This window comes from Puccinia triticina, chromosome 14A (genome assembly GCF_026914185.1).
Source record: "Puccinia triticina chromosome 14A, complete sequence".
Lineage (NCBI taxonomy): Eukaryota > Fungi > Basidiomycota > Pucciniomycetes > Pucciniales > Pucciniaceae > Puccinia > Puccinia triticina.
The window spans coordinates 2,206,219-2,233,104 of record NC_070571.1 but is presented as its reverse complement, the minus strand read 5'-3'; the positions used below and the strand labels follow the sequence as shown (position 1 = coordinate 2,233,104).

The 26,886-nt window shown below is 45.9% G+C and overlaps 7 protein-coding genes across 7 annotated transcripts; 5 read left to right on the top strand and 2 right to left on the bottom strand.

Moving 5' to 3' along the window:
* Positions 1-1,326: 1,326 nt before the first annotated feature.
* On the top strand, positions 1,327-2,284 carry PtA15_14A207 (uncharacterized protein; the record flags this gene model as incomplete). Its single annotated transcript, XM_053162899.1, has 3 exons — positions 1,327-1,366; positions 1,456-1,795; positions 2,206-2,284. The coding sequence occupies 3 exons, from the start codon at positions 1,327-1,329 to the stop codon at positions 2,282-2,284; spliced, it is 459 nt and encodes a 152-aa protein (XP_053026879.1).
* Positions 2,285-2,470: 186 nt separating this feature from the next.
* PtA15_14A206 (uncharacterized protein) lies at positions 2,471-3,252 on the top strand (the record flags this gene model as incomplete). The annotated part of the gene is made up of 3 exons (XM_053162898.1): positions 2,471-2,529; positions 2,623-2,796; positions 3,048-3,252. The coding sequence occupies 3 exons, from the start codon at positions 2,471-2,473 to the stop codon at positions 3,250-3,252; spliced, it is 438 nt and encodes a 145-aa protein (XP_053026878.1).
* A 45-nt stretch (positions 3,253-3,297) lies between these two features.
* Positions 3,298-4,333, bottom strand: PtA15_14A205 (uncharacterized protein; the record flags this gene model as incomplete). Its single annotated transcript, XM_053162897.1, has 3 exons — positions 3,298-3,729; positions 3,777-4,082; positions 4,157-4,333. 3 exons carry the CDS (start codon positions 4,331-4,333, stop codon positions 3,298-3,300), a joined length of 915 nt encoding a protein of 304 aa, XP_053026877.1.
* A 250-nt stretch (positions 4,334-4,583) lies between these two features.
* Positions 4,584-5,933, top strand: PtA15_14A204 (uncharacterized protein; the record flags this gene model as incomplete). Its single annotated transcript, XM_053162896.1, has 3 exons — positions 4,584-4,659; positions 4,743-4,779; positions 4,862-5,933. The coding sequence occupies 3 exons, from the start codon at positions 4,584-4,586 to the stop codon at positions 5,931-5,933; spliced, it is 1,185 nt and encodes a 394-aa protein (XP_053026876.1).
* Positions 5,934-12,028: 6,095 nt separating this feature from the next.
* On the bottom strand, positions 12,029-13,693 carry PtA15_14A203 (uncharacterized protein; the record flags this gene model as incomplete). The annotated part of the gene is made up of 3 exons (XM_053162895.1): positions 12,029-12,290; positions 12,423-13,515; positions 13,579-13,693. 3 exons carry the CDS (start codon positions 13,691-13,693, stop codon positions 12,029-12,031), a joined length of 1,470 nt encoding a protein of 489 aa, XP_053026875.1.
* A 1,139-nt stretch (positions 13,694-14,832) lies between these two features.
* PtA15_14A202 (uncharacterized protein) lies at positions 14,833-15,882 on the top strand (the record flags this gene model as incomplete). The annotated part of the gene is made up of 1 exon (XM_053162894.1): positions 14,833-15,882. The coding sequence occupies one exon, from the start codon at positions 14,833-14,835 to the stop codon at positions 15,880-15,882; it is 1,050 nt and encodes a 349-aa protein (XP_053026874.1).
* Positions 15,883-25,562: 9,680 nt separating this feature from the next.
* Positions 25,563-26,886, top strand: PtA15_14A201 (uncharacterized protein; the record flags this gene model as incomplete). Its single annotated transcript, XM_053162893.1, has 2 exons — positions 25,563-25,586; positions 25,690-26,886. 2 exons carry the CDS (start codon positions 25,563-25,565, stop codon positions 26,884-26,886), a joined length of 1,221 nt encoding a protein of 406 aa, XP_053026873.1.

Here is a 26,886-nt window from a genome sequence, read left to right as displayed (position 1 = left end):
AGCTTGATCTAATCTTTTGGCCGACCTGAACCACCATATAATGTTTCCCCTCCTCTTATCCTTTTCCCCACGGAATGTATGTATATCCTAAAATGTATTTCACTCTGTACCCTTAAATTCTTGGATCAAACCACCCCCCATAAATCATGTACACCTTCTCTCCTTTTTTTAATCCAAATCAATATTATTCGTTCTCTTCTGCTCACCTATGCACCGCCTTACTTGCCCCTCCACAATTTGCATGACACGGTAGATGCCATATCAATTGTTTACTTTTTCTCTTGATTCTAGGAATGTTCTCAATTAAAAATCAAGTAGACAAGTAAAGTCAAACCATGGGTATGATCATGAGAAATCTGTTTCCCAATTTGCGTCAACCTCACCCCCTGCCAACATCTCGGGAGAAATCTCATCAAGTGAGATTCATTGACAATGGGTGGCGTAACGCTTTTGTGTTACAAAAATCCTGACCAAAATCCATAATGTGTTAGGTCTGCCGAGACTAAAAACAAAACCACAGGTATTTTGACCCTCCGCGCAAAGGTCTCACTTTTGAAGTGATGATTTATGTTACAAATTTGACTTGAGGAATAGTAAGGAAAACAACGCCTCTGTGCACTATTTGAAGAAGAAACATGTACAAAGATGAACCCATGGTATCAGGCACAAAAGAGAAAAGACATGATTGGAGAGTATGTTCTCGTTCTCCCTTGGAAAAAGAACACAGGCTTCCTAACCAGTACCTTCAATCGGAATCTGGGGATCACATCTATTCTTGCCCTTGACTTGACCCGCTACTCAAGACACTTTCAAACCGGCTCCCAAAGGCGGGATTGTCGCCATTGGATAGGGGGGCGCGAATAATGGGTAGATTATAATGAGGACACCCGCAGTAGCATTGTTTAGCTCAGCAGCTGAGTATGATTGACTTCTGATGGGGCGCGGGCGACAGTCTCGTGAGGACTGAGTAGTTACAGCGCGCACCGCGGTGCAGCAATAATGGACAAAGGGAGCAGCTTTTGCATGTAAAGCAAGCAGCACCTGGGCTCAGCTTCAAATTCTTCCAATATAAATAAGCCGGTGAATCTGCCATTTATTTCTCTCACCACAAGCCATCGAGCAATTGGTACTCCCCCCCACCCCCCCATCCCCTTTCCTCCCCACTCTCCTCCCCTTACACTAGACTCAAGGTAAGAACTATTGCCGGTATACATACTTCAGACCACATACACTGACTCACCCTCCAAAAAAAAACTGATCCATCCAATATCTTGAATTCTGATCATTCTCCAGCGCTAGGCAAAAGGTCACCCGGTTTAGATCAAGATGGAGGAGCTTCCCCAATCAGAAAAGGCGCAAGCCCTCGGTAAGTGATTTTGTGAAGGAGAAGGTCTTAATAGACATATACTTTAGCTATCTTAATTGCTTACTTTTTGCAACCATCTTATTATGTAGACTTACTCCGGCGCTTCAGACTCGCTTGTCAAGATCCATCCTACCTTGCCTTGGTCCGTCGCGCGTCAAAGATTGACCTTTACTTGTCGGTGCCGTCGAAGGTGATGAGCCTGAAAGAGATGGTCGCGCGGGCTGATGCGCTCCAAGACACCGTCGACCACCCCCGGCTCTGGACCTTGCGGCGCCAGTACCACGGTGGTACCCAGAAAAACCATGGCACTCCGGCTGCTCCTCGACCCGGTGCTCACGACCAACTTCCCACTCGCCTTGCTCCGGTTCCTCAGGAAGAACAGCCTTCGCCAGCGTTCAACTACATGGTTGATGCCATGTCAAGATTGATGTAAGCGCTCGGCCAACCTCAATCTGTGCAATTTTTCTCTCTTACCAACTTGCACAGATTAGAACCATATTTCCTCTCTACTTGTACTTTCTTGATGAAATGTTCAACCTCTCTTGTACCCTATACCCCTAAAGTCATCATCATGTGAACAATATTTTTTTCCTCAATCAGGAGTAATCTTAGCCTATCTCCTATCCTTTGGATCCTCTTGTTAACCAGCCCGAGTTCTATGAACAATGAGAAGCAAAAGGCTCAAACAAGGGTGCAGCCGCTTCGCTGCGCTGACATGAGCGGCCCCGTTCGCTGCGCTACCGCTTTTCGGGAGAAAAAGCGGGGACCCGCTACTGTCAGCGGGTGCGCAGCGGGTGGTCCGGCCCCGCTGCGCCATCCATGTTTCTGGGTAGTCCAAGCTCGAAATCAATATCTCAGCTCAGCCGCAGTAAACCCACCAAGAACAGCGCCGACGGGCAAACAGCAGGCCCACGATAGTAGCAGGCTCATCGTGCCCGACCACCCAACACCGCCGGCCCACCTCTCGGCTCCAGCTCGCCCAGCGGACACCTCCCCCCATTCGCCATCCTTCTGCCCTCCGCCCCCTCCGCCAGGCCTCGCTCCGCTCCCGACAGGCTCAAGAAACTCCTCTCGAGACTGCTCAAACCCAGCCGATGGCCGACGATGGACTTCGAGCTCGCCGCGTGGCAGATGAGCTATCTTTGTATCGCCCCACGAAGAGTGTCAGTCCTCCTTCTAATCCCTTTTAAACAATCAAATATTTATGAGAATTTGCTCTGATTTCACCCACCCTTTTCTGTCCAACCTCACTCTAGCTATCGAAACGTATACAACCACAGACAGACTAGAAACACATGGGCAAGATATGACCAAGCGATTGTGATCCTGCTGATAGGATCGATGGCCTCCGTCGGCTTCCTCTTGAACGCGCTCTATCTACGCTCCTGGAGTCCGATCAGCTGGCTCGGATTGGTCTCCCGGTTCATCTTGTGGGTTTTTTTTTTCGAGCGGCGTGATCATCAGCGCTCTTCGCTGGTTGGTCATCTGCCACTCCCATGATTACCTTCTCTGCTCTCACCTCAACCAACAATTTCCTTCCTTCCTTCTGTTTGACAATATATTCCAGGGCGCTTTCCACCCATTTCTTCCCAGTTGAATGATAAGCCCCACTGCACCCCCTCCCAATCCCATTTTCAAATCAACTGGGCAAAGCAAAAAACCTGATTCCAACTTCATGAAGGCAATACGCATTCGACATCCATACGAACTCATTCTTCCCCCTCTTCCTCAACCTCTACGTCTTCCAACTCATTCTGGCTCCCTTGGTTCTGCGCCACAATCGGGTCTCCTTCCGGATCGGCAGCACACTGTACGTAATTGCAGTTAAGTCATCTCGCCCCTTTCCAGTCAAGCTGCTCAACCGCCTCGTTTCTTTTAAAATTTAAATCAACCTCATGATCGACGTGAACACGATCCCTTCTCTTTTTAGGTCACACAATATAGTTATGTGCCTTATGTAGGATACAAATCACTTTCAGTCTAAAGTGAGTCGGCGTCGACATGGGAGAATTGCTCATAGGTTGCTGCACTTCATCCTGAGCAGCATCTGAGCGGCCAAGACGGGCGAAGAGATTGTCGCGGCGGCGCCAGAGGTGGAACTCTTGTTGACTCTCGCCGACCATCGCGCGCTCCTGAGGATTTTCTGTCCAACTACTATTCTCGGCGAAGATGCGCGAGTTGATCAGACTGAAAGGGCGGCGGATGCGGAGGAGCTCGACGCCGAGTGAGTCGGAAATGCTGGCCTGGAAGGCCCAATGGGTGCCCGCAAGTTGCCGGAGAAGGGTCCCGCTGAACCCTCGTTCTTCTTCGGCGAGGAAGCCCAAGGTCTGCCCGGTCGGACTGAGGATACGATACCGGCTGGCCTGTTCAAATCAGACGAACAAGTTCAGCATAGCTGTCGACCGATGACCAGGGCGGATTGCGAGAGTAACGGAGCGACGGGATGGGCAGGACGGAGAAGCTGGTAGCCGTTGGGATGGTCAGGTATCTGGACGAGGATCAACGATGTTGGTGCCTGTACCGATCGGCGGGGTCCTGCTCCTCCGCTCGGAACGTTCGTCGCTCTAGGCGGAGATGTCAGAGATGAGCCGCTTTCATACTCTGTCCATGGAAAGCTTGTGCTGTAAGGAGCCCAAGTTCCACGGCGACTGAGCAATCTAGTGAACCAGGGCAGACAGATGGAGTTTCTGTTTGCCTCGATTCGACGACTTGCGGGCTGTTGGAGATAAATAAATTATGTATTCACTTTGCCTGCTCTCTCTCAAACATAAGAAGTTTGGGGATATCTACAGAACTTCCGGAGCCGGTCGTACTGGCAGGGGAGAGTAATTGCACCGGTGTCCTGATAGTAGCCCGGCTGTTAGTCGTCGGTTGAGTGAGTGTGGCCCCAGAAAGAGGGCTAAAGACTGCTACAGCTGGCCATCTCGATTTCGATTCCGGGATTCGTATTCTTAGAACTGGGTACATATCTCGTTGGATGTTTGGGAAGAGAGCCGTCTCAGAGGGACTCAGCTTTCTGTGTTGATGGTGTGCGGCACCGGTCGGCGCCTCGGCGCTGGACCGGCGAGCCGCTGTGGGCCGTGATGGGCTGCCCAGCCCATCGGGCCGGCCCATCTGAGCGTGGGAAATAAAAACGGTCGGCGCGCACCAAACACACCAACAGCACCAAATCCAAGACCAGCCATCGTGGGACCCACTTTCGAGCCTCAGGGAAGTCATGTCGAACTCAACCAGCAAAGAATTGGACGCTGGCGGCGAGCGATTAACCATAATAAAACTTCAGGATCACGCTGGTGTGTACCGTTCCGCTTTCCACCGATGAACTCCCGTATGTACGCAAACGCTAACTGATAGTGTATTGCAAACAACTCTCCAGATTTGGTGGCCGACGGCTTCAAAAGTCTCAAGAACAAGTATGATCCGGACCCATATTATTCCTACCCGAGGCCTGCTCTAAAACATTGGACAAACCCCACTGATCATGAAGTCGATAAGAGATATCTTGAGGCGGTTACAGTCGAGTATTCTGCCGCAATTAGCACTCCAAATCAGAAATCTCTCGCCATTACTAGACCCAACTCGCATACGGGAAAATCCTGCTTTACAATTCGATCTCATCCTGGCCATCCAATTAGAATTTGATGAGATTTTGAGCCAAATCCAATCGGCGCTGTGTAGGCTCTGTCTAAAACGACGCTCAAGCCGATTCCATGACCATCTTTTCAAGGAATTCAAATTCTTTCGATCGGAAGGCTTTTACCGGGACTTCAAAGATGGACTACTGCAAGACATCACTTCGATTTTTGACGAATGCGATCGCCACATTATAGAAATGAAACTCTTAATAGGAACGCCCCCATTTCGCCCACCTGCTCGCAAACTTGCCGCCGAGCATGATGCACCTGCACCATGGAATCCCCCACATTGTACATCTGACATCAGAAGTAGAATAACCGACTTGGCGACTTCTGCTTTGGAGAGAATGGAAAACCCGACGAAATGGTTCATAGCAACTGAGTTTGAGCTGGTACAATATCGTTGGCCCCGCGGGATAGTCAAGATCGATGAACTTTTGGAAAAGGTCTCCGCAGTGATCGATCCAACCAAAGAAGATCGAGCTATGAGCAAGCCTCAGAATGATCCACTCGTCCCATGGGAACATTTGTTCATACCTATATTGAAGCTATCCAGGCTATTCTTCAAGAAATTATCGAACCTAGGAATGAACATGAACACTCTCGCGCCGTTCACCGAAATGCGTTCCGACCAGCTTGAATACCTAGTTGAATTAGCTGAACGTGTTGCTCAAAAAATTAAATATTTTTACGCTGTAGTGGTCCCATCTGACAATGATACTGGCAGCCCCGATAGCCAGGAGATTATTTCAGCGGCCCGAGACCTGGAGGAACACTTCCAACCTGCTGTACTTTGTATACTCCTTTATTTTTTACCTCTGATTCCGGATACTGATCATCTTCCAGTTCAAAGCCATCTCAGGGCTTGGTTTATTACTTGGTCCACTCACTTCCATTGGGCCATGGGACCCTTCCTCCACCTGTACGCATAGGATTGTTTATTTGAACCAGACTAATACAGGAAGTTAGAAAGAACAATTTCAAAAGACACAATAAGGAAAGAAAATAGGTCATACCAACTAAGACAATAAATTATGTAAATATGACTAGAATGATTTTAGACAAGAGTGCAAAAGAACCAAGGCTAAAACATTAGAGTCAGCAAAAGATCATGAACCAAAGAATAAGCTGTGATCCTTTTTCTCACCAAAGAACTCAGAAATGATGGTAATAGAGTTTGGGAAGGGAGTTTTGCCAAAGGATTGAAGCCAATGGAATCAAAGAAGAGTCAATGGATTTGATGGATTTGAATAGCATCCAAGATATGAGATTGCCAATCTGTTGGAATTTGTCTTATAACACTGATTCTTGACAGAGAACTTTCCTAGGTGAGCTGTGCAAAGTGTACACTCACTGCAAGAAGATAAATATGACTAAAATGTTTAATACATAATGTTGCAGATTTGGAAGGTTCACAATTGGAACAGCCAATTAGCAAGAAAGCAAGGTGCTTGAGTAATGGCATCATTGATGACAATGTGGATCAAAGATCTTTGAAGTCAAAGTGAGTCAAATGATCCTAATTCACAAGAGAAGAAAAGACAATAACCAATCTATTTTATCTCAGTTAAATACTCTTGACACCAAATAGTGATCTACACCAGGAAAATCTCTCAATGAAATACATCTCCTGGAACCCCACGGGTGCATACCTTGCTGCCCCTTTTGCCAAGGTTCTAATCAAGAACAATCTTCACAATAAGATAAGTCTTCTCTTTATTTAATTCTTATGATTTGGATCAAATATCTTACTTTTTTGCATTTGTATTTGTTTTCCAACACATCCTTGCAAAGACAACCAACTCCAGCTTGAATGAATCCACAATGACTCAAGAACTATTGCAGTTGATTGAATATCACAACGGGATGTTCTGGGATAATACTGTCAACCACCAGCAATGTTTTTGGCACATTGTGGCACTTATCTTGGGCGCTGGACTGTCCTCAATCAATTTATCAACATCTGAGGGCCCAAAACCACAAAAACCCAAACACTTTCTGACCCTTCCAACAATAACCAAAGAGGGTGAGTTGATTGTTGATGAGGATCAACTCCTGTCTGATTTTGTACCAGAAATTTATCCCAACAATGTCCAAGTGACAGAAGCAAGCTCTGAGTCCAAATTGGATGATGATGGTCTGGTAGTCAAAAAGAAGGCTAAGGCTAAGGGTACAACTAAGAGTAAGAAGGCCAAAGGGAAATATGCCAAGACTGGAATTGGATTCACATTGAAAAAGGCAAGTTTTTAGCTCCAAACTGCTATTGATTGTTTGCAACGAGTGACTGACATGACAACCTAACTTTATTTTGTAAAAATATAAACTATTTTTGCTGTCAAATCTGTAGCTCACCTGCCAAACAATCTGAATTCAAAGTATGGGAAAAGGAACTCAGCTACACTGGTCCGGGTATCATTGGTGACTATGGTATACATTGGAACATTGCATACAAGAGCCGCAACCAAGCTTACCAAGCAAGAAAGGTCAGTGATTCTGCTTTTTTGGTCTTCATGAGACATCAGCTCCATCAGTCTTATTAATTGAAATTGAATCCATAGGTTATCAACCAACTCATTTAGAACAAATCCAAGAATGGAAAAGGTGATTAATTTAGCTGTTATGAGTTTGTCTCAAAGGAATGGGATAATATTCAAGTGCTCAACTTGGTTCTCAAGGTAAAGAAAATTTGTAATTGTAATTATGAATTACTTATCTCTTCTGCTTCTTATTTTTGCTTTACAACAGGAATTCTTGTATCTAATTACCAAGCAAATGGAAGGAGATGGTCCATCCTTGTCAATGGTGCCTTATGAATACAGCAGGCTTGTTGATAACCTGGAGAAATTGAAAAAAGAATGTATTGATTGTCTCTTGCAGGCCATGTTTGATCTGATGATCAAAGTGGCCTCAAAGTACCTTGACCTTGCTCTGAAGTGTGAACCAATACTGATGGCAGCAGTGCTGCACCCTTCTTGGCGATTACTTCCTTTTTCAAATACATTTGCCACATCAAAATGCGGGGTCAGCTCTATTTTTGAACAAATATAAGCAACAACAGCTGATCTTACAACCAACAACCCCTACTACACCTAATGTGTCTTCCCAAAAGATCAATGACAAAGACAAGGGATACAACTTAACCCTAGTCTAGATGAAAGCAACAATGGCTTGAATCATTACCACAAAGCAAAGTACACGCTGGGAACTAGAGGGAACATGTTGGAGTGGTGGAAGGTACATACTATGTCTTTTATCACTTCTATTTGTTTCTTTGAGGGGTGCTTGGCTGATTGTTAAATTGAATCAGACACAAGCTCCATCATCTCCAGTCTTTTTTTCCTTTTCTAGGGAGTATTTAGCTTGTGCAAGCAGCTTGGCAATGGTCAAGCGCACATTCCCTGCGGCTTCTGACATATGTACAGTACCTTGACATATATCCAAACCCCCAAAAGCTCATTCCAGAAGCCCAAACGGCAGACTTAAAGTCACAAAGATTGGACAATGGGTGTGTGAAATCGCTGTAGAAGAATGAATATGACAAAAAAAAAATTGGAAAACCCAAAAATTTATAAATTTTCTTTCATTAAATGACAATTTTGGAAAATCTTCAATACTATTCCAAAAAAATCATGAATAATCAGAATGAGTAGAATGAAATGTGATTTGAATGATAAAAAATGAAAAAATGAATCCCAGAATCCACCCTAAATTTTAGCAGGCAGTGAAAACACATCAAAAATTGCAAATTTGCACTAATTTTTGGGTTTTCCAAATACTTTTTATTTTGTTATATTCATTCTTCTACAGTAATTTCACACACACATTGTCCAATCCTCATGAATTTAAGTCTGCTGGTTGGGCTTCTGGAATGAGCTTTTGGGGGTTTGGATATATCTGTCAAGGTACTGTACAAGCTCTTGGAGCTCTCTTGCGCAACAAACCATTGAGCAATGAATCAGTAGTCACCTCTGGCTTTGCAATGGAATCAAGGCTCAAGATGACTTTGAAAATTGTCTCACCAATTTTGAGGCTGCAGACAATGATCCAAAATTCAACCTGGAGCTCATTCTATAGGATTCCTCATCTTGAGTCCAACTTGCCAATATCTTCTCTGTTCCCATTCCCTTCCCCCCCTTTCAAATGTGCTTTACTTTATTTAGTTAGTACTATTACATACATGAGACTTGTGATGACAGGCTAGAAAAAACCTCTCACCACTTTTCAGCGGAAAAGGTTGCTAGAAACCAATACCCACCTCAGCACTATTTAGCAAAAAAAAAAACAATATTTCGGCAGAATTTTCTGCTATTTAGCGTATAGCGCAGCGGCTTTCCTGCTATTTCAGCGGTAACCGTAGCAAAAAACCGCTACAGGCCGCTGAAAAAGCTCGCTGGAAATCTACAAACCTTTTCTCCCAGAAAAATCAGTGAAAAGCGTAGCGGGCCGCCCACTGATAAAAGTGCTAGCAAAGCGGGCCCAAACCCAATGCTCTTTCTCTACGCTCCCGCTGTGTTTAGCGCAGCACTTGTGGTGTTTGAGGGAGGTACCCACCAGGCAGTGCCGGGTATCACCAAACGGGTCCATTTCAACATTCTCTATCAATCACAGAATTTTTGGAAATGCGTTGATGTATTTCTCACCAATTTGGGAAGCAAGAAAGATGCTCCAAGTTAAAATAATGCTTTGGAAGCTTGTCAACAATAGTTTATGCAAGGAGAGGTGAGCTAATCTTGATGTGAGTGTATCAAGCGTTGAGAGGGGAGCAGAATTCTGATTGGAAGTGGAGTCACAAATGTCAGGAGGAAGTCCGGTAAGAAAATCAGAAAATTCCCAAGTGCCAATACAATTTGATTCCATTAGTTTCAAGGAAGTGAGATTTAAATTGTGCAAGCATGCAGTACAGAAAGCACACAGAACACGGAGTGTGGAAGGCGCTGCGCATGTTGGATTTGGTGCAAGTTTCAACATAAGTTAATAAAGGGTCAGCCTAAATGCACCCCAAAAATTTACTTCAAGTACACCAACATTTTGGTGTACCCACATGTGCACCCCAATATTACTGGGGTGCACTTCTGGAGTACCCCAATTTATTGGTGTGCAGACCTGCTTACCCCAAAAACATTGGGGTGCAGGTGTTAAAACCCCCAGACTGCTTCAATTTTTGGGGTGAAATTTAATGTACACCAAATGAAATGGTGTACATGAGTAGCGCACCCCATTGAGGCAAGTTACTCCCCCACCCACCCGCCTGGCTTGTTAGACCTGCACACATTGGTCATAAAGGGGAGTAGCACCCCTCAATGACCATTACAGGCCGGTCATCAAGGGTGCTACTCCCCTTGATGACCAACAGAGACCGGTCATCAAGGGTGCTACTCCCCTGATGACCAGCACAATTGATCATTGAGGGGAGTAGCACCCCTCAATGACCAACACAGACCGGTCATCAAGGGTGCTAGACCGGTCATTGAGGGTGCCAGACCGGTCATCAAGGGTGCTACTCCTCTCAATGTCTGGCAAAATCATCCATCAAGGGGAGTAGCACCTCCCCACAATGGCCGGCACAGATTGGTCATAGAGGGGAGGAATAAATGACCAATCTGTGCCAGCCATCAAGGGGAGGGAGTGTAGCACCCCCCTCAATGACTGGTCTGTGTTGGTCATCAAGGGGAGGTGCTACTCCCCTTGATGAACAATTGTGCCAGTCATCAAGAGGAATAGCACCTCACATCAATGACCGGCACAGACCGGTCATTGAGGGGAGTCGCACCTCCCCATGATGACCAATCTGTGCCAGCCTTTGAGGGGAGATTCTACTCCCCTTGATGATCAATCTGTGCCGGTCATCAATGGGAGGTGCTATTCCTCTTGAGGACCAATTTGTGCCGGTCATTGAGTAGAGTAGCACCCCCCTCAATGACTGGTCTGTGATTGTCATTGAGGGGAGGTGCTGCTCCCCTCAATGAACAATTGTGCCGGTCATTGAGGGGAGGTGCTACTCCCCTCAATGAAAAATTGTGCCGGTCATTGAGGGGAGTAGCACCCTCAATGACCGGTCTGTGTTGGTCATTGAGGGGTGCCACTCCCCTCAATGACTGATGTGTAGTTGGGCGGGTGGGTGCGGCACCCCAGATACATCTGGGGTGTTGAGTGGCTCACCCCTTTCACAGGGTGACATATTGGAGTGCAGGGGGCTTGCACCCCAGTATGATGGGGTTTTGTGGCTGTGTACACCATAGATTTCACTGGCTTTGGGGTACCCTGTGGCTCACCCCAAATTACATGGGGTATGAGGTGCTGTACCCCATCTTCACAGGGGTGCGCAAAAGTACACCCCAAGTGGTTTGGGGTACATTTCAGCAGTACCCCTTTTTGGTGTACATGAAGTAAATGTTTGGGGTGCATTTAGGCTGACCCTTAATCAATCATGATTTCATAAAATCAGTTTGCAGGTAACATCAAATTTCAAATTTTCAATTGTCTGCAAATTGAGTTCATGAAAGGGAAATTTAAGCCTTAACCACTGCATGTTCACACAAAAGGGAATGCAGCCACTCCCAAAAAGCTTGTGGGCTTGTGTGGCTCAAAATGTTTTCTGCATACAGGCCTGTACTACTACAGGCAGGCAGTCAAAGCCCCTCTGGGCATATGGGTTGGCTATACATGCTGGGCCAGGCAAGGGGCAAGAGGTGTTTGTGCAGCGGAGGGCTGAAACAACGTGAAATTGCTCCAGGATTCCAATGGTGCAACACTTGAGGCCCAAAGTTAAAAATAAAGAAAATAGGGATTTTCTTATGATCATATTACTGTATGAAACCTGAAATACAGGGGCTATACAGGCTTGGAGGCTGAAATCTGCAGTCCAAAGATTGAGCCTTATTTTCCCTCTCAGGCCAGTGACGAGTCCAGCACCCACCAAGTTCTGCAGATACTCAAATGGACTAATGCAGTTCGTGCCTAGGGCCTAACAACCACATAAATAAATATTATCTATCTACCAACAAATGTAATCTGACAAGAGACAAAGTTAAACTTGATAGGGCTTGACAGGAACGTAATCAGGAAGGATGGCCGAAGAAGAGGAAGACTTGTGTTCGATGAACAAGGAAGGGTGAGAGGTGAGGAGATCGTCGCATGGATCTAGGTATGCTGGCGGACAATCATCATCCAAAAAGAGTGCAGGATCGAAGCCTTGATTGACTGTCAGGAGCGTCTGCTCTTTAGGAAGACTGCCATCTTTAACAAGAGTTTTCTTGGTTGTGGTCTTGATGATTTTTGTTTTCCCGTTGCTTGAATTCAATCTCAACACGGTATGTTGTTGTTGTTGTTGTTGGTTGGAGTGTTGTGGGTGACTGTTGCCTTTGGGCGAATGTTCTTCCGCCAGACGTTCGTAGCCAAGTCTGATCCGGCTTTGGACGGACATGGCGGGGTTGAGCTGGCTGGAGTATTTCGCGGCTGGTTGTTGTGGATGGTTATACGAGTGAGTGCGAGATAAGGTCGAGGTGGAAGGGAGACTGGGGTAGGCGCGATCAGCTTCGTGCGCTTGCGCTTTTTTCAGCTCTTCCAACGCCATCCGTTTCTGATATTTGTCGATTTCCAGTCGGATCAAATGTTGGCGTTTCTCCAGAAATTCTTTGCTGACAGCGTTCTTTAAATCGATATTCTTTGACAGAGGAGTCTGCTCGCCACAGGAGGGACAAGCACTGAGAGCAGGTTTCAATTTGCAGTAGATCAGTCCACAGGTCGCACATTGCTTGGGTAGTCTACCGATGGGTAAGCCGTGAGTTCTTGCTTCACAAAAACATTGGATGCTTCCGGTTGGAGTCGGCTCTTCCGATTCAAAGCTGTCTAAGATGATCTTAAGTTGTAAGAGTTCCTTGAGAGTTGACGGGGATAATTCGGATATCGGTATATCGATATCTGGCGGGAGATCCGCTTTCGAATCTGTCTGGGCAACCGGTTCTTCCATCGATTTGATTTGATCGGGAGTGTTCCTATTATTAGTGTTAGCGGCTTCAAGTAGTCTAGGTTCCGGGGTCACTGCTCCAGAATGGTTCGACTTGGCATTCTTTTTTTTTGACAATCTAGTCACCGAGTCATCCGAGTCTCTACTCTTCATGTAAACGTTCGCTGAGTTGCCGAAGTTGTTCAAGATCTTGGGATCAACCGTGGGAGTTCTTGTACCACCAGATTCGGTCTTTGGTTGTTTGGTCGATGGTCCTCCAGGTCGATTTTTGATTGGAAAGCTTGGGCCGAGGGTAGCAGAGATAGTTGGAAGACTGGAGGATGAGGACGACTTGTGGGTTGATTGCAATGACGGGAAAGCGGAATCGAGATTGTTCTGATTTCTTGAGACCGTCGGATTGGGCCGAAACCGCTGATCAGAAAATCGCTGGATAAAGGTTGTTTGCTTTTGACCTTGCCCAATCAAGCTGCCGAGGTATTCCTCTATCTCAGCCCTGGTCTTCATACTCTTCAGGTATGGCAATATCTGTGTCATCGTTGATTCCTGATCTATGAAATGCGGAAGAGTCCAGATCAGTTTGGAAGTTTGCTATGTTTTGTGGGAACACGAACCTAGACCAGTGAATTGCATTAAAGCTTCGCAGCTGATCTTGCCGTCCATTCCTAAGGTGGTTGTCGCGAAGTTTGAGGAAAAGTGGGTTGAAGATTCAAGGTGGCCAGCGAGCATACAATGAAGCACCCGAACTTGGCCAAGTCCCTCCTCGGGGGAGCAAACCTCCTTCGGAGGGTCCCTGCGTCCCCCCCCCAATGAGGGACTTGGCCCTTGTGTAGCCGTGCTACAATTGGCTACGCGACAGGCGCCCATACTAGGGGCGCGCTGTACGCGTGTTAGGTTTTTCCGGCTCCGGCTCCGGCTCCGCACGAGCCAGGAGTTAGAGGTGCCGAAGCCCCTGCGTACTGCACGCAAGGGGTTGTTGGTTTCGTTTCTTCTTTCTTTTCTCAGACAAGGCGTGACCTGTACACGCCCATATTGTCTGTACCGTTGAATTATCATTCATCGTTTTCTTCTTGTTGTTTGGTTCTCTTTTCCATTGTCGGCCCTTATAAAAGGGCCTCTCTTGTATGTCTGTTTCCCGCATCCATCCCCTGTCGTTGGAAATCCAGACACCTCTTCTTTGTCATTTAGCCGCGTGTAGCTTTGCTCCGCCGCAGGCCCATTTTCATAGCCTTGTAGCCTGCCCGACTACACTTGGTAAGCTAGATAGGTCTCCGCCGGGCGGGACGATGTATCCTGGACTACTTACATATATCTCGAGATTATTCAGGAATTCCGCCGGAGGGACTCCAGTTTCTGCAGGCCTTGGGGAGGGCACGTTTCTGAAGGCCTTGGGCGACCCCTAGTGCTGCGATAAGCGGATGGAGGGATCAAGACTTCACCCATCTGGCAACCAGTGAACCGACCTGGCCGGCTAAGTATTATCAATCAACTGGTCTCGAAAGGCATCTAGTCAAAGACCACCAGCTATGAAGCTTTTCCTCCTGAGTCTAGTTGAGTTCAGGTAGATGTCCGGAAACGTACTAATCTGCATCAAGCAACCCAACAAACTCATCGAATGACTTGAACTTTTTGCTCGTGTGTAGTCTTCTGCCATCCTGATGGCTCTGGCCATTCCTACAGGGCAACCAGAACACGATCTAGCAGGTACCTCTGATTTACAAGAGGTGATCCCATCCACTCGACAATCAGCTTCATGGCCAGATTTTCAGGAACAAATTGAGGAGCGAAGGCGCAGTCGTCGGTCTCGGCCGGGTGCAAGAGCATTTTTGTGGATTTGACGGCAATTACTTAGCTGCACCAATCCCTCAATGGCCCATGCTCGTCCATTGGCTGAGCACCAAGCTGCAAACATCGAACAAGGCGCTGCTTACGTCTGGCAAGTCACAATCGTGGTACAGGGGAAAGACTGGTTTCTGGCGATCTACCACCAAAACGACTTGCCCATCCAATGCCGGCAGGCCGTCGCGTCAGCAGTCCCCCGCCCAGATCTGCCAACGACCACTAATGTTGATCTACTTATTTCATACCCAGCAACCATCAAAAATTTCGAAGCTCAAGCAGCTAATTACGAATCTGGAGCAGCTAATCACGAACCTGGAGCAGCTCATTACGAATCTGTAGCAGCTCATTACGAATCTGTAGCAGCTAATTACGAATCTGGACCTGGTGATGGATGGCGAAGAACATTCATGGAAGTAGGGGGCGACTGGATTGTGGTGCTCTTCGATCGAACCAGCTTGGTCAATACATACATCGAGTCCGAAGGGTTTTCCAACCGCCAGCGCCGACGGTTGGAAGAAGCGGAACGTGCTTTCAATAGTCATACCATCACTTCTGGTTACATACCTTTTAACGAACAACAAAAGTTGCATACCGAAACTCGACACGGTACAGTCTCATTGGATGAAGCTTCACAATTACTAGCCACCACAGCAGCTAGCCAGCCAGGTGAAAGTGATCGACTTGCCGATTCTTACGATGACGGAGGTCTACGTTTCAACAGCAAACTAAAGGGCATTCAGCATCAGAAGACTGCTGCTTGCAGTCACCAGGATGAGCCCACCAATCAGGACCGAGTTACTGAAAGTCCCAATGGCAGCTCAACTGCCAATCCACCCAATCATTACAAATATTCTCATTTCATAGTCGGCAAAGAAAACCAGAATCAATGTGCAGTTTGTGGGGACCAATTCAAGTCTCCTAAAAACGCTGGCAAGCATCAGTGGTGCATCTCTGAAGTTACGAGGATCAAGAAGTGTAGGCATGACTTCCACCCCAAATGCATTCGACCGTGGATAATCGAACACGGCAATCGTAGCTGTCCCCTTTGTCGTGTTTTTCTAGATGATAATGCCTGAAGAGGTTCTTGAAAATATGGCTTCTGCAAAGCATAATCTCAGAAACACACCCATTTATTTTCTTCAAATTATGAATCTTTTTGAGGAATGGAGACAACAAAATAAATATGGGTTATTGCAAAGAGAATTGAGAGGTAGCAAGGATCTTTGATTGCAACAAATGACCATTAAAATGATGATGGTAAATCATCTATTGTTGGATTTCTTATAGCTCTCTCTTGCTTCTCCCTCAAATCATATTGTCATTGAATCATTTCCATATCATTCAATGTATTTATTGAGCATTGCTAGATAGAACAGCTAACTCAGACTCTGTGATCTTAGAGCCCTGAGGAGTAGAGTTATGTTAGTCATTTTGATCTTCATGTGTAGAACCAATGACACTATTTTATTCATTATGGGTTTTTATTCAATTGGTCTCAACCAAAATTTGATAAGCTGTACTGGTAGATAGCCTATAAATCATAATCTACAAACTGGGTGCAAGAAAATCAAAGTTTGTCATTAAACCACCGCAGGCAACAACCTGACATCAAACAGCTGCAACTACAGCAATAGAAAATCCAACTCAAGCAAGAAAGCCTATCACCATCCCCCAATGGCTCACCGACAGCCCCCCCCCCCCCCCCCACAATAGATATCAATGTCCCATTGGGCACAAGCTGCCTTTGATTAGCTGGCAAACTGACTGCCTCCAGACGGCGTCCCAAGAGAGTGCACCCCCACTGTCCCAAGTAACCAAACCTTTGCTTTCCCCAAAAACCTACCGCGCAACAACACCTCTTGTTCCGCACCACAACCCAACCACAGTAAATAATAACATGTACACCACATGTTATTATCAATACATATACAGCTATACACCTGATAGCTGTAACAACATTTGCCCAAGGGGAGCACTTCTTTGTTTCTGCCAGGACAGACAGGATTGGGTGTAGTGATTTTTTTGGCCGGAACAGGCAGGATCTGACCAATACAAATCCTGAGGCAAATGTTATTACAGCTATCAGTATCCGGTGTATAGCTGTATATTTATTGTGATGGAGGCAGTTTTGGTCAGCTCCTGCCTGTTCCTGCCAAAAAAAGGCAGTGCTCCCCTCTGGCAAATGCCATTACAGCTATCAGGTGTATAGATGTAATGGCAGTGGGCACAACAGCCTGAAACAATCTCAATTCCAATTCCATATTGTGATTCCAGGAATGCTTGGACAGATTTTTTAGCTGTGAACTCAAAATCATGGAATCCTGACATTTTGAGTTCAGGTTTTCAGCCTTCTTGCTGGGCAACAATAGGGGGCTGACATGCCAAGTTTGCAGCTGTGCTGATCAGAAAACAAAAATTTTACCCGTGCTGTGCCTCAAAGACCATAACTTTACCCCACTGAAAATCTTGAATTGTTCAAGCTTAAGCAGAATCACACTATGTACAAGTACAGTTTTGACGTTCAGGTGCAATCCCACTGAATTTGAAAAATTGCTTGTAGTCATTATCTGAGATAGAGATTGCCCGTGGGTACCCACCACCCGCGGGCAGGTAACTGTCTAGCGCAACGGGTACCTGCCCACGGGTGCCGTGTGCGGGTCTGTGTATGTGAATTTGGGAGAAAAAGGAGCGGCGGGTACCCGCCAAGTGCGCTCACCAAGGGATTAACCCGTCTGGATGTCCAATTTGTGAGACTGTGCCGGAAAATTGAGAGGATGTGTGTATACCCTCTCAATGTCCAGTCTGTGCTGGACATCAAGAGGGTGGATGTATGCCCTCTCAATTTACAGTATGTGGTGGACACCAAGAGGGTTTAAAATCTGTATTTTCTCTGTTACTTGAAATTTGGAGCAATGGGGTGGCATAAAAAGATGAGATATAAGGGGTGTGCAGCAGTCTTAGGCTTTGTTTGGAGCCAATATAAATAGGGAGTTGAAAAATTGACTCCCAGGAATTAATAAATCGACTCCCAAAAGTCGTTTACGTCGCGCGGACCGTCTCGGGACGTCCCCCCTGGGTCCTCGGGATCTCGCGCGGTCCCAAAAGCATTTTGGGAGTCGATTAATTAATTCCCCTCTCGAGGATGGGAGTCGATATATTAATTTAACAAAAAATGACGGAATATACAAATTTCTTTATATCTTGTCACTGTTGGACCCAAACACCCCAAAGCTTTTACAGCAATATAAATACACTCTTTAGAGAATATTGCAAGCTTCACGGCATTAGTACTCCTCAGGGAGACCCTGTGTAGCCGGGGGCGGATTTGGCGGATTTCCTACTAAGGCAAACCCCCGAAACCTTATATACAGTGCTCCAAATGGCTCCAAATTTTTTAGCTATAAGATTAAACTCTTTAGAGAATATTGCAAGCTTCACGGCATTAGTACTCCTCAGGGAGACCCTGTGTAGCCGGGGGCGGATTTGGCGGATTTCCTACTAAGGCAAACCCCCAAAACCTTATATACAGTGCTCCCAATGGCCCCAAATTTTTTAGCTATAAGATTACACTCTTTGAAACATATGGTAAGCTTCACGGCATTAGTACTCCTCAGGAAGACCCTGTGTAGCCGGGGGCGGATTTGGCGGATTTCCTACTAAGGCAAACCCCCGAAACCTTACCTACGGTGCTCCAAATGGCCCCAAAATTTTCTAGCTATAAGATTACACTATTTAAAAAATATGGTAAGCTTCACGGCATTAGTACTCCTCAGGGAGACCCTGTGTAGCCGGGGGTGGATTTGGCGGATTTCCTACTAAGGCAAACCCCCGAAATCTTATCTATGGTGCTCCAAACAGCCCCAAATTTTTTCTGCTATAAGAATACAATCTCTAGAAAACATTTTAAGCTCCAAGGAGGTATTACACATCAGGCACACCTTCTATTGACCGTGGTGTAGTGTAGCGCAGCGCAGCGCAAATGCACTATTTTTTAACGTAGCATTAGCGCAATGGCGTGTATCTGCGCTAACACTACACTAAAAGCTAAAATAGCTTTGCACCCTGTGCGCGTAGCTTTAGTGCAGATGCGCGCGATTGCGCTAACACTACGCTAAAAAATAGTGCACTTGCGCTGCGCTACGCTACACCACGGTCAATAGAAGCTGTGCCTGATGTGTAATACCTCATTGGAGCTTAAAATGTTTTCTAGAGATTTTATCCTTATAGCAGAAAAGATTTTGGGCCGTTTGGAGCACCGTAGATAAGGTTTGGGGGGTTTGCCTTAGTAGGAAATCCGCCAAATCCGCCCCCCAGCTACACAGGGTCTCCCTGAGGAGCACTAGTGCCGTGAAGCTTTAAATATGTTTTAAAGAGTGTAATCTTATAGCTAGAAAATTTTGGGGCCATTTGGAGCACCGTAGGTAAGGCTTTGGGGGTTTGCCTTAGTAGGAAATCCGCCAAATCCGCCCCCAGCTACACAGGGTCTCCCTGAGGAGTACTAATGCCATGAAGCTTGCAATATTCTCTAAAGAGTGTAATCTTATAGCTAAAAAATTTGGGGCCATTTGGAGCACTGTATATAAGGTTTTGGGGGTTTGCCTTAGTAGGAAATCCGCCAAATCCGCCCCCGGCTACACAGGGTCTCCCTGAGGAGTACTAATGCCGTGAAGCTTGCAATATTCTCTAAAGAGTGTATTTATATTGCTGTAAAAGCTTTGGGGTGTTTGGGTCCAACAGTGACAAGATATAAAAAAATTTGTATATTCCGTCATTTTTTGTTAAATTAATATATTGACTCCCATCCTCAAGAGGGGAATTAATTAATTGACTCCCAAAATGCTTTTGGGACCGCGCGAGGTCCCGAGGACCCAGGGGGGACGTCCCGAGACAGTCAGCGCGACGTAAACGACTTTTGGGAGTCAATTTATTAATTCCTGGGAGTCGATTTTTCAACTCCCTATAAATATAGGTGATATAATCATTGGTTAATTCAATGAAAACTACAAAATTCAAGATAAAGCCTCCAAATATTTTTTCTAGGCAACCTACAATACTGGTCTCTTCAATTATGAAGTCAGATTCAACTGATTCAGCCATATTCAGTACTGTAGTACCATTATATTGATTTTGACCAAAACAAAGCAATATAATGGTATTATGGTGCTGAAACTGGCTAAATCAGTTAAATCTGACTTCATAGTTGATGAGACCAGTATTGTAGGTTTCTTACAAAAAAAATTGGATTCTTTATGTTGAGTTTTGTATTTTATATTGAATTTACAAATGATTATGTCACCTATATTTATATTGGCTCCAAACGGGGCCTTAATAGGAAAAATCTGTCTAATTGGATAAATTTTTATTACATGTCACAGCAATTTTTGTGCATCTGGGACATGTAAAAAAATGTTTCCATTAGTATGTTCCACAAAAAAGCGGGTATGCAAAAAACCGGGTACATGATTTAATCAATTGAGAATTGAGTCTTTTGCAATTCTGATTGCATGATAATTATTTTCATCATTTTAGATGAATTTTGATATCATTTGCATTGCGTAACAATGAGCGGAAAAAAACCAGGTACGTATGTGGAAAAGGGGGTACACAAAAACCGGGTATGTTTAGTGAGATTACCGGGTACGTTTATTAATGCCCTAAAAAATACATAACCAAAAAGCCAAGATGGTTGCCTACATGTGGAAATTCAAGGCTGGTTGATTGGATTTGTGGTTTGGAAGTTACAAGTGCTTCAGTTTCAAAGAGGACAAAAAAGCCACAAAAAGCCACAGGTCGGGCTTTGCTCACAAGCTCCTCTTTCAGAGGCTCGCTTTGCAAGGCGCCTTTGGCGCGCCGGGTCCTCCGCTAACTTAGCTAATTCCCTCCTCAGGGGAGTGAAGCGACATCCAAAGGGAATCAACCACGCGGCAGTAGAGAATTAGCACTTTTGGCAGAGACTTTTTTAAAATCATTCTTCTGTCTTTGTTTCTGAAATTTTTTTTCTCTAATTTACATTTCTGGGATGGCTTAAGCTGTCCCCCTCTTTCTACTATTTTTTCTTGTCCTCAACTCCTCTGGTTGAGCTGCAATCATAGTTGTAACATTATCAATTTCAGATTCTGTACAGTTATGGTGTTCAAAATTGAATTTGCATAAATCATAAAATCATAAGTTTTTTTGCAGGAGATTTCTGATTTATGCAATTATGATACACATTTGACTTTGAGAACCCCGCAAGCCTGCATAAATCCAAGGAACTACATAAATCCCGATCATGCCTTGCAAGTCAGAACGGAAGAAAGTCCTCAAGGGCATGGAAATCATGCTTGTTGGATCCCTTGGGAAGATGAACATGGCCCATCAAGCTTCCAAGGTGATCCAACCCAACCCAACCCAACACCTCATCTTCAACTTCCTTCTAGCAGCCGGCCTCCAGCTGAAGAAACTCCTACCCAAGAAACTCTGACTGTTCAACTTCTATTTTGGTCTAGTCAACTTCCATCTCAAGAGATCATCAATCAGGCTCCAAAATCTGAAACATGCAAGAAACCAACTGATGTTGCTTCTCAATCTGACTGACGAGCTGTATTCAACCCGATACCTAGTCTCCAGGAGTCCTCGGCCCCGCATTGCTAGCCTCTCAAAGACGTATGAAGTCTTAACAAGTACAGGCAAGGATGTCTTCATGAGATGGGTGCGTAAATATGGCGACCTAGTATGTGTTGATGCTACAGCTGATTTGGTAATAACACAGGCACGAATGACCCGGAAAAGCTTTTTTTTGTTGGCTGATGCTATCAAGAACCACACAGTTTTTTTCAATAACTCAAACCACCCTCAAGCGCCCGTTGAAATGCAGCTTCTCGTTGCTCTATCACATCTAGGCCTGTACAGTAACGGAGGATCCCCTCATATGATCAGCCAGTTCTACAACATCAGCAGTAAGTATATCTTCTCCATATAGTTTGTGTTGTTTTTTTGGTTCTAAAAGCCCTTCATACTGTGTATTTAGAGGGATTGGTTGAGAACTACACCAACCGCTGTATCTTGGCGATCATCGAGACCTTGGAGAGTCAACATGTATACTGGCCAAATGCTCAACAATGAGCCCGGTTCTGCTCAACACTCAAGGGAAAAACTGTCTTCGATTACTGCATTGGATTTTTCGATGGAACAATTTTCCCCTTGGCTGCCGCACCCGCAAAGCACAAGGAAGATTATTGGATGAGGAAAATGGTCTACGCAGTCAACTCTCTGATAGTCTGTGATTGGAAGCAAAGGATCATCTACGCAGTACATGGGTGGTGTGGGAGCGCTCATGACCAAAGAGTATACAAGAACTCAAAAGTATGAATGATTTCTTGTCTTACTTATCTTGGGTATTTTGCTGATTGGGACTCCATCCTCAGCTTTATCAACATCCCCGTTGCTTTTTCTCACCAGGTCAATATTTGTTGGCGGACTCAGCTTATACTGCGACCAATACTATTATTCCAGCCTTCAAGCGCACAGCTGGACACGCATTGCCACCAGAGAAGCAGCAGTTTAACTACGAGCTGAGCCATAACCGAGTGATTGTTGAGCACACAATTGGAATGTTGAAGAACCGCTGGGAATCACTCAAATTAATATTGATCCAAATCCTCAGCAAGAAGACTGCCAAACGGCTCAATGCTTGGCTCCAAGCCTGTGTTGTGTTGCACAACTACCTCATTGACCTTTGTGAGGTTGAATGGGACAAGCTCAATGCCCAGGTACCAAATTTTGACCCCGCCGAGGATGAAGAGGAAGATCCTGGTGTAGTTTCAGCCGAAGACTTCACCCGTCGGGATCAGATTTTCCAGCGCTTTTGCCAGATGATTTCCTGCGATTGCTAGGATCCTTGTCTCAAACTTGCCAAAATCTAAGTGTCTCTCAGTTGTTTTCATCCCGAACTCATTATTGTTTTTTCTCGCCAAAATCTAAGTGTCTCTCAGTTGTTTTGACCTTTTCAGTCTCTCACTGAATGCTAAGTGTTTCTCGCAATCTAAGTGTTTCACACAAGTCAATTACGGCGCACTTGGGCATTGAATTAGAAACAATAGCATGAAATGAATTTGTATGAATATATCCGGGCATTCTTGATAAAGTAAGAGCTAGACAACGTGTGATAACTCATTGGATGTGGGTAGGTAAAGAAATAAGAGACAGAAGAGCTTTTTTTTCCAATACAAGAAATCCGCAAGCCTTTGGGACCTAGAAGGGTTAGGGGATAAAGAAATAAGAGACAGAAGAGCTTTTTTTTTTCCAATACAAGAAATCTGCAAGCCTTCGGGACCTAGAAGGGTTTTCTGGATTGTTGTCAAGAGGTGTTCATATATCCTGGTCTTGCGGATATGCCATACACGTTGTTGAGAAGTGTTCAATTGGCCTCGGGGCCTAAAAATCTTTCCGTCATACTGAGCGCCTCCTCGGCATTCAAACCGGATTGGATAAAGTCTTGAACCATCTTCGCCCAATCAAAAGCGGCACCGGTAGAGCGCTCGGCTTCCAAACTTGCTCGGACACGGGCGATTTTGATCTCACAGAACTCAAGGTCAAGCTGGATCTGACGGGTTTGCCAGTCGGTGCAATCCGGATCACCTGAAGCACCAAGGCCTTTGCGCATTGCAGATGCCAGAGCAATGCTGGCGTCTACCATCCGAGTGTCGTTGTTCACACGCTTGCGGTTCAACTCAAGTTCTGCAGTGGTTTGCGCAGCCATCTCCTCACGAGATGGAAAGAGCCGCTTGGCGATGCGTTCAGCGTAGTTGGGACGGCGCTGAGCTTGAGGGTCTGGGCGTTGAGAAGCAAGAGTCAACATTGTTGCGGCCCAAGACAAGGGATTTGCTTTGGCTGGCATTCCGGTGCCCAAAGGAGAGAGAGGAGTAGCACCAGCTGAACCTGTTAATGTGATTTTTGGCCCAGTGGTGTTGATTGGTGATGGATTTACACGGTCCATTTGGCTCCATTCAGGAGGGGTTGTCTGACGTTTGTTATGAGCCGTAGCACGGGCTCCGCAGCGCAGACTCACATGTACATAGACTACACGTACATGTCACGGACCATACTCAAGGTTCGAGAGGCTGGAGATCCAAGCCTCTTCCTCATCCTGCAATCTACCATCTTGGATCCAGAACCCCCAGAACCCCAGAACCCAGACCCCATCTTCCTCTCCACAGAACAGACCTTAACAACGTTCCTGGCCCTGGTCTAGGTTGAGAGCCCCAGCAAGGTTTTTGTCTTGATCACCTAGTTCTTGAGAGTCGAGGGGGATTGCCGAGGGTCTATCGATCATAACGGGTTCAAGTTCATAGTAATACTTGCATATTTTTTGGAGTTCAGCCTCTGTGCGAGTCACCGCGTCGGCAATAACATCTTCGGCATTGGGATCGGCGGGGTTGTCTCCGAGTTGGCGAGCGAGCTCATTGGCTTTGTTTAAAATTCCCTGGCCGGTTTGGTTCGGCCATGCTAGGGCCCGGCGAATTTTTTGCTCAAGGCCTGAGACCTGTTATAGAAGGTGTCAAAAATATAAGCGCGTGTCACAATTTGTCAGCATAAGGGATTCACAGAAGTGACACTAACCTGCTGCTCAATTCCACGCCACTGTCTGTCCTCAGCCCCGTTTGCAGTAAGATATGTGTTGATCTGTTCAGCGACCTCCCTCTTACTCACGGTGCTGTTTTGCCAGAGGTCGTAGTTGCCTTGGACGGTTAGCCATTCAACAATGAGATCGAGGGAGGACAGCCCATCCCGGTTGGAATCAGAAGTCCATGAGCGGTGAGGTGCTCAACTACCAGGTGTATGATTACCTCCACCGCGGGCACGACCACCACCACGACCACCACGCCCGCGCGAGCCTTGAGAACCTTGTGATGCACCTCTTCTTCCGCCTTGACCTTGAGATGTAGTTTGTTGGTTGTTTGGGGGTGTTCTGCTTACTTGGGCAGGAGTAGGAGTCTGCTGAGTTTGGGTTGGCTGGGTAGCATTGACATCCGACATTCTGCTGGTTGTGTGGTGTTTTAAAGTTGAATGGAGGGACTAGGGATGATAAGGGAGAAAATTTGACGAATTCCGATGGTGATGGGTGCACAAGGGAACTTTTATGAAAAAAAAATATGGAGACAGGGGAGTGTTTGGGGGGTGCATAAATTTTTTTTGGTGTTTGTTTTATGAATTTATGAATTATGCATGCATAAATTCAATTTTGAACACCATAAGTGCAAAATGTGGAATGCACGATGAAGTGGACACTTGTCAGTCACAAAAAAGGACTTCATGGGGCACCCAAGGCCCCAAAAAATTTGTAAAATATGTACAAAGAAACTCCATGATGTTGTGCACATTGTGCTCCCCCAAAATTTTTTTACCTGGTGACAAATGGTGCGTCCAGAGAGGATTGAAAAACATCATTTTTCTAATTCTCTACTGCCACGGGGTAGACATAGCGCAAAAGTCCCTCCTTCGGAGGGTCCCTGCGGGACGGCGTCCCCCCTCCAATAGAAGGACTTAGTTAAGTTAGGGTCCTCCGGCGGCCCGGCTAAGCTGGAGTTTCTGCAGGCCTTGGGGCGGGCACGTTTCTGAAGGCCTTGGGGCGACCGCTGCTGTGATAAGCGGATGGAGGGATCAAAACTTCACCCATCTGGTAACACAAAGCACTCACTTGCAAGCATCCGACCTGGGCGACTAAGTATTATCAATCAAGTGGTCTCGAAAGGCATCTAGTCATAAACCACCAGCTATGAAGCTTTTCCTCCTGAGTCTAGTTGAGTTCAAGTAGATGTTCGGAAACGTACTGATCTGCATCGAGCAACCCAACAAACTGATCGCTGTGCATCGAATGACTTGAACTTTTTGCTCGTGCGTAGTCTTCTGCCATCCTGGTAGCTCTGGCCATTCCTCCAGGGCAACTAGGACATAATCTAGCGGGTAGCTCCGATTTTCAAGAGGTGATCCCATCCACTCGACCATCTTCATGGTCAGAATTTCAGGAACTACTCGAGGGGTCGACTTGGGAGGCTGAGGAAAGCAGGCGTCGGTCTACGGGTGCAAGAGCACTTTCATGGATTCGACGGCAATTACTTGGCTGCACTAATCCCTCAATGGCAGATGCTCATGAACCATTAGCTGAGCACCAAGCTGCAACCATCGAACAACGCGCTGCTTACATCTGGCAAGTCACAATCTTGGTAGAGGGGAAAGGCTGGTTTCTGGCGCTCTACCATCAAAACGACTTACCCATCCAATACCGTCAGGCCGTCGCGTCAGCAGTCCCCTGCCCTGATCTGCCAACATTCATTAGTGATCGACTTAAGGTTTCTTACGAAGGAATCATCAGAAAATTTCAAGACATACCAGCAGATTCCGCCGGTGATGGATGGCGAACAACTTTCATGGAAATAGCGAACGACTGGAGTGTGGTGCTCATCGATCGAACCAACTTGGTCGATACATACATCGAGTCCAAAGGGTTTTTCAACCGCCAGCGCCGACAGTTGGAAGAAGCGGAACGTGCTTTCGACAGTAATACCATCACTTCTGGTTACATACCTTTTAACGAACGACATAAGTTGCATACCGAAACTGAACACGGTACAGTCTCATTGGATCAAGCTTCACAATTACTAGCCACCACAGCAGCTAGCCAGCCAGGTAAAAGGGATCAAGTTAATTCCTATTATTACGATGACGGAGATCTCATTTTCAGAAGCACACTAAAGGGCATTCAGGATCAGAAGACTGCAGCTTGCAGTCACCAGGATGAGCCCACCAATCAGGACCGAGATACTGAAAGTCCCAATGGCAGCTCAACTGCCAATCCACCCAATCATTACAAATATTCTCATGTCATAGTCGGCAAAGAAGACCAGAATGAATGTGTAGTTTGTGGGGAGCAATTCAAGTATCCTTTCAACGAAGCCAAGGATTACTGGCGCATCTCTGAAGTTACGAGGATCAAGAAGTGCAGGCATGACTTCCACCCCAAATGCATTCGACCGTGGATAATCAAACACAACAATCGTAGCTGTCCCCTTTGTCGAGTTCGTCTAGATGATGATGCCTGA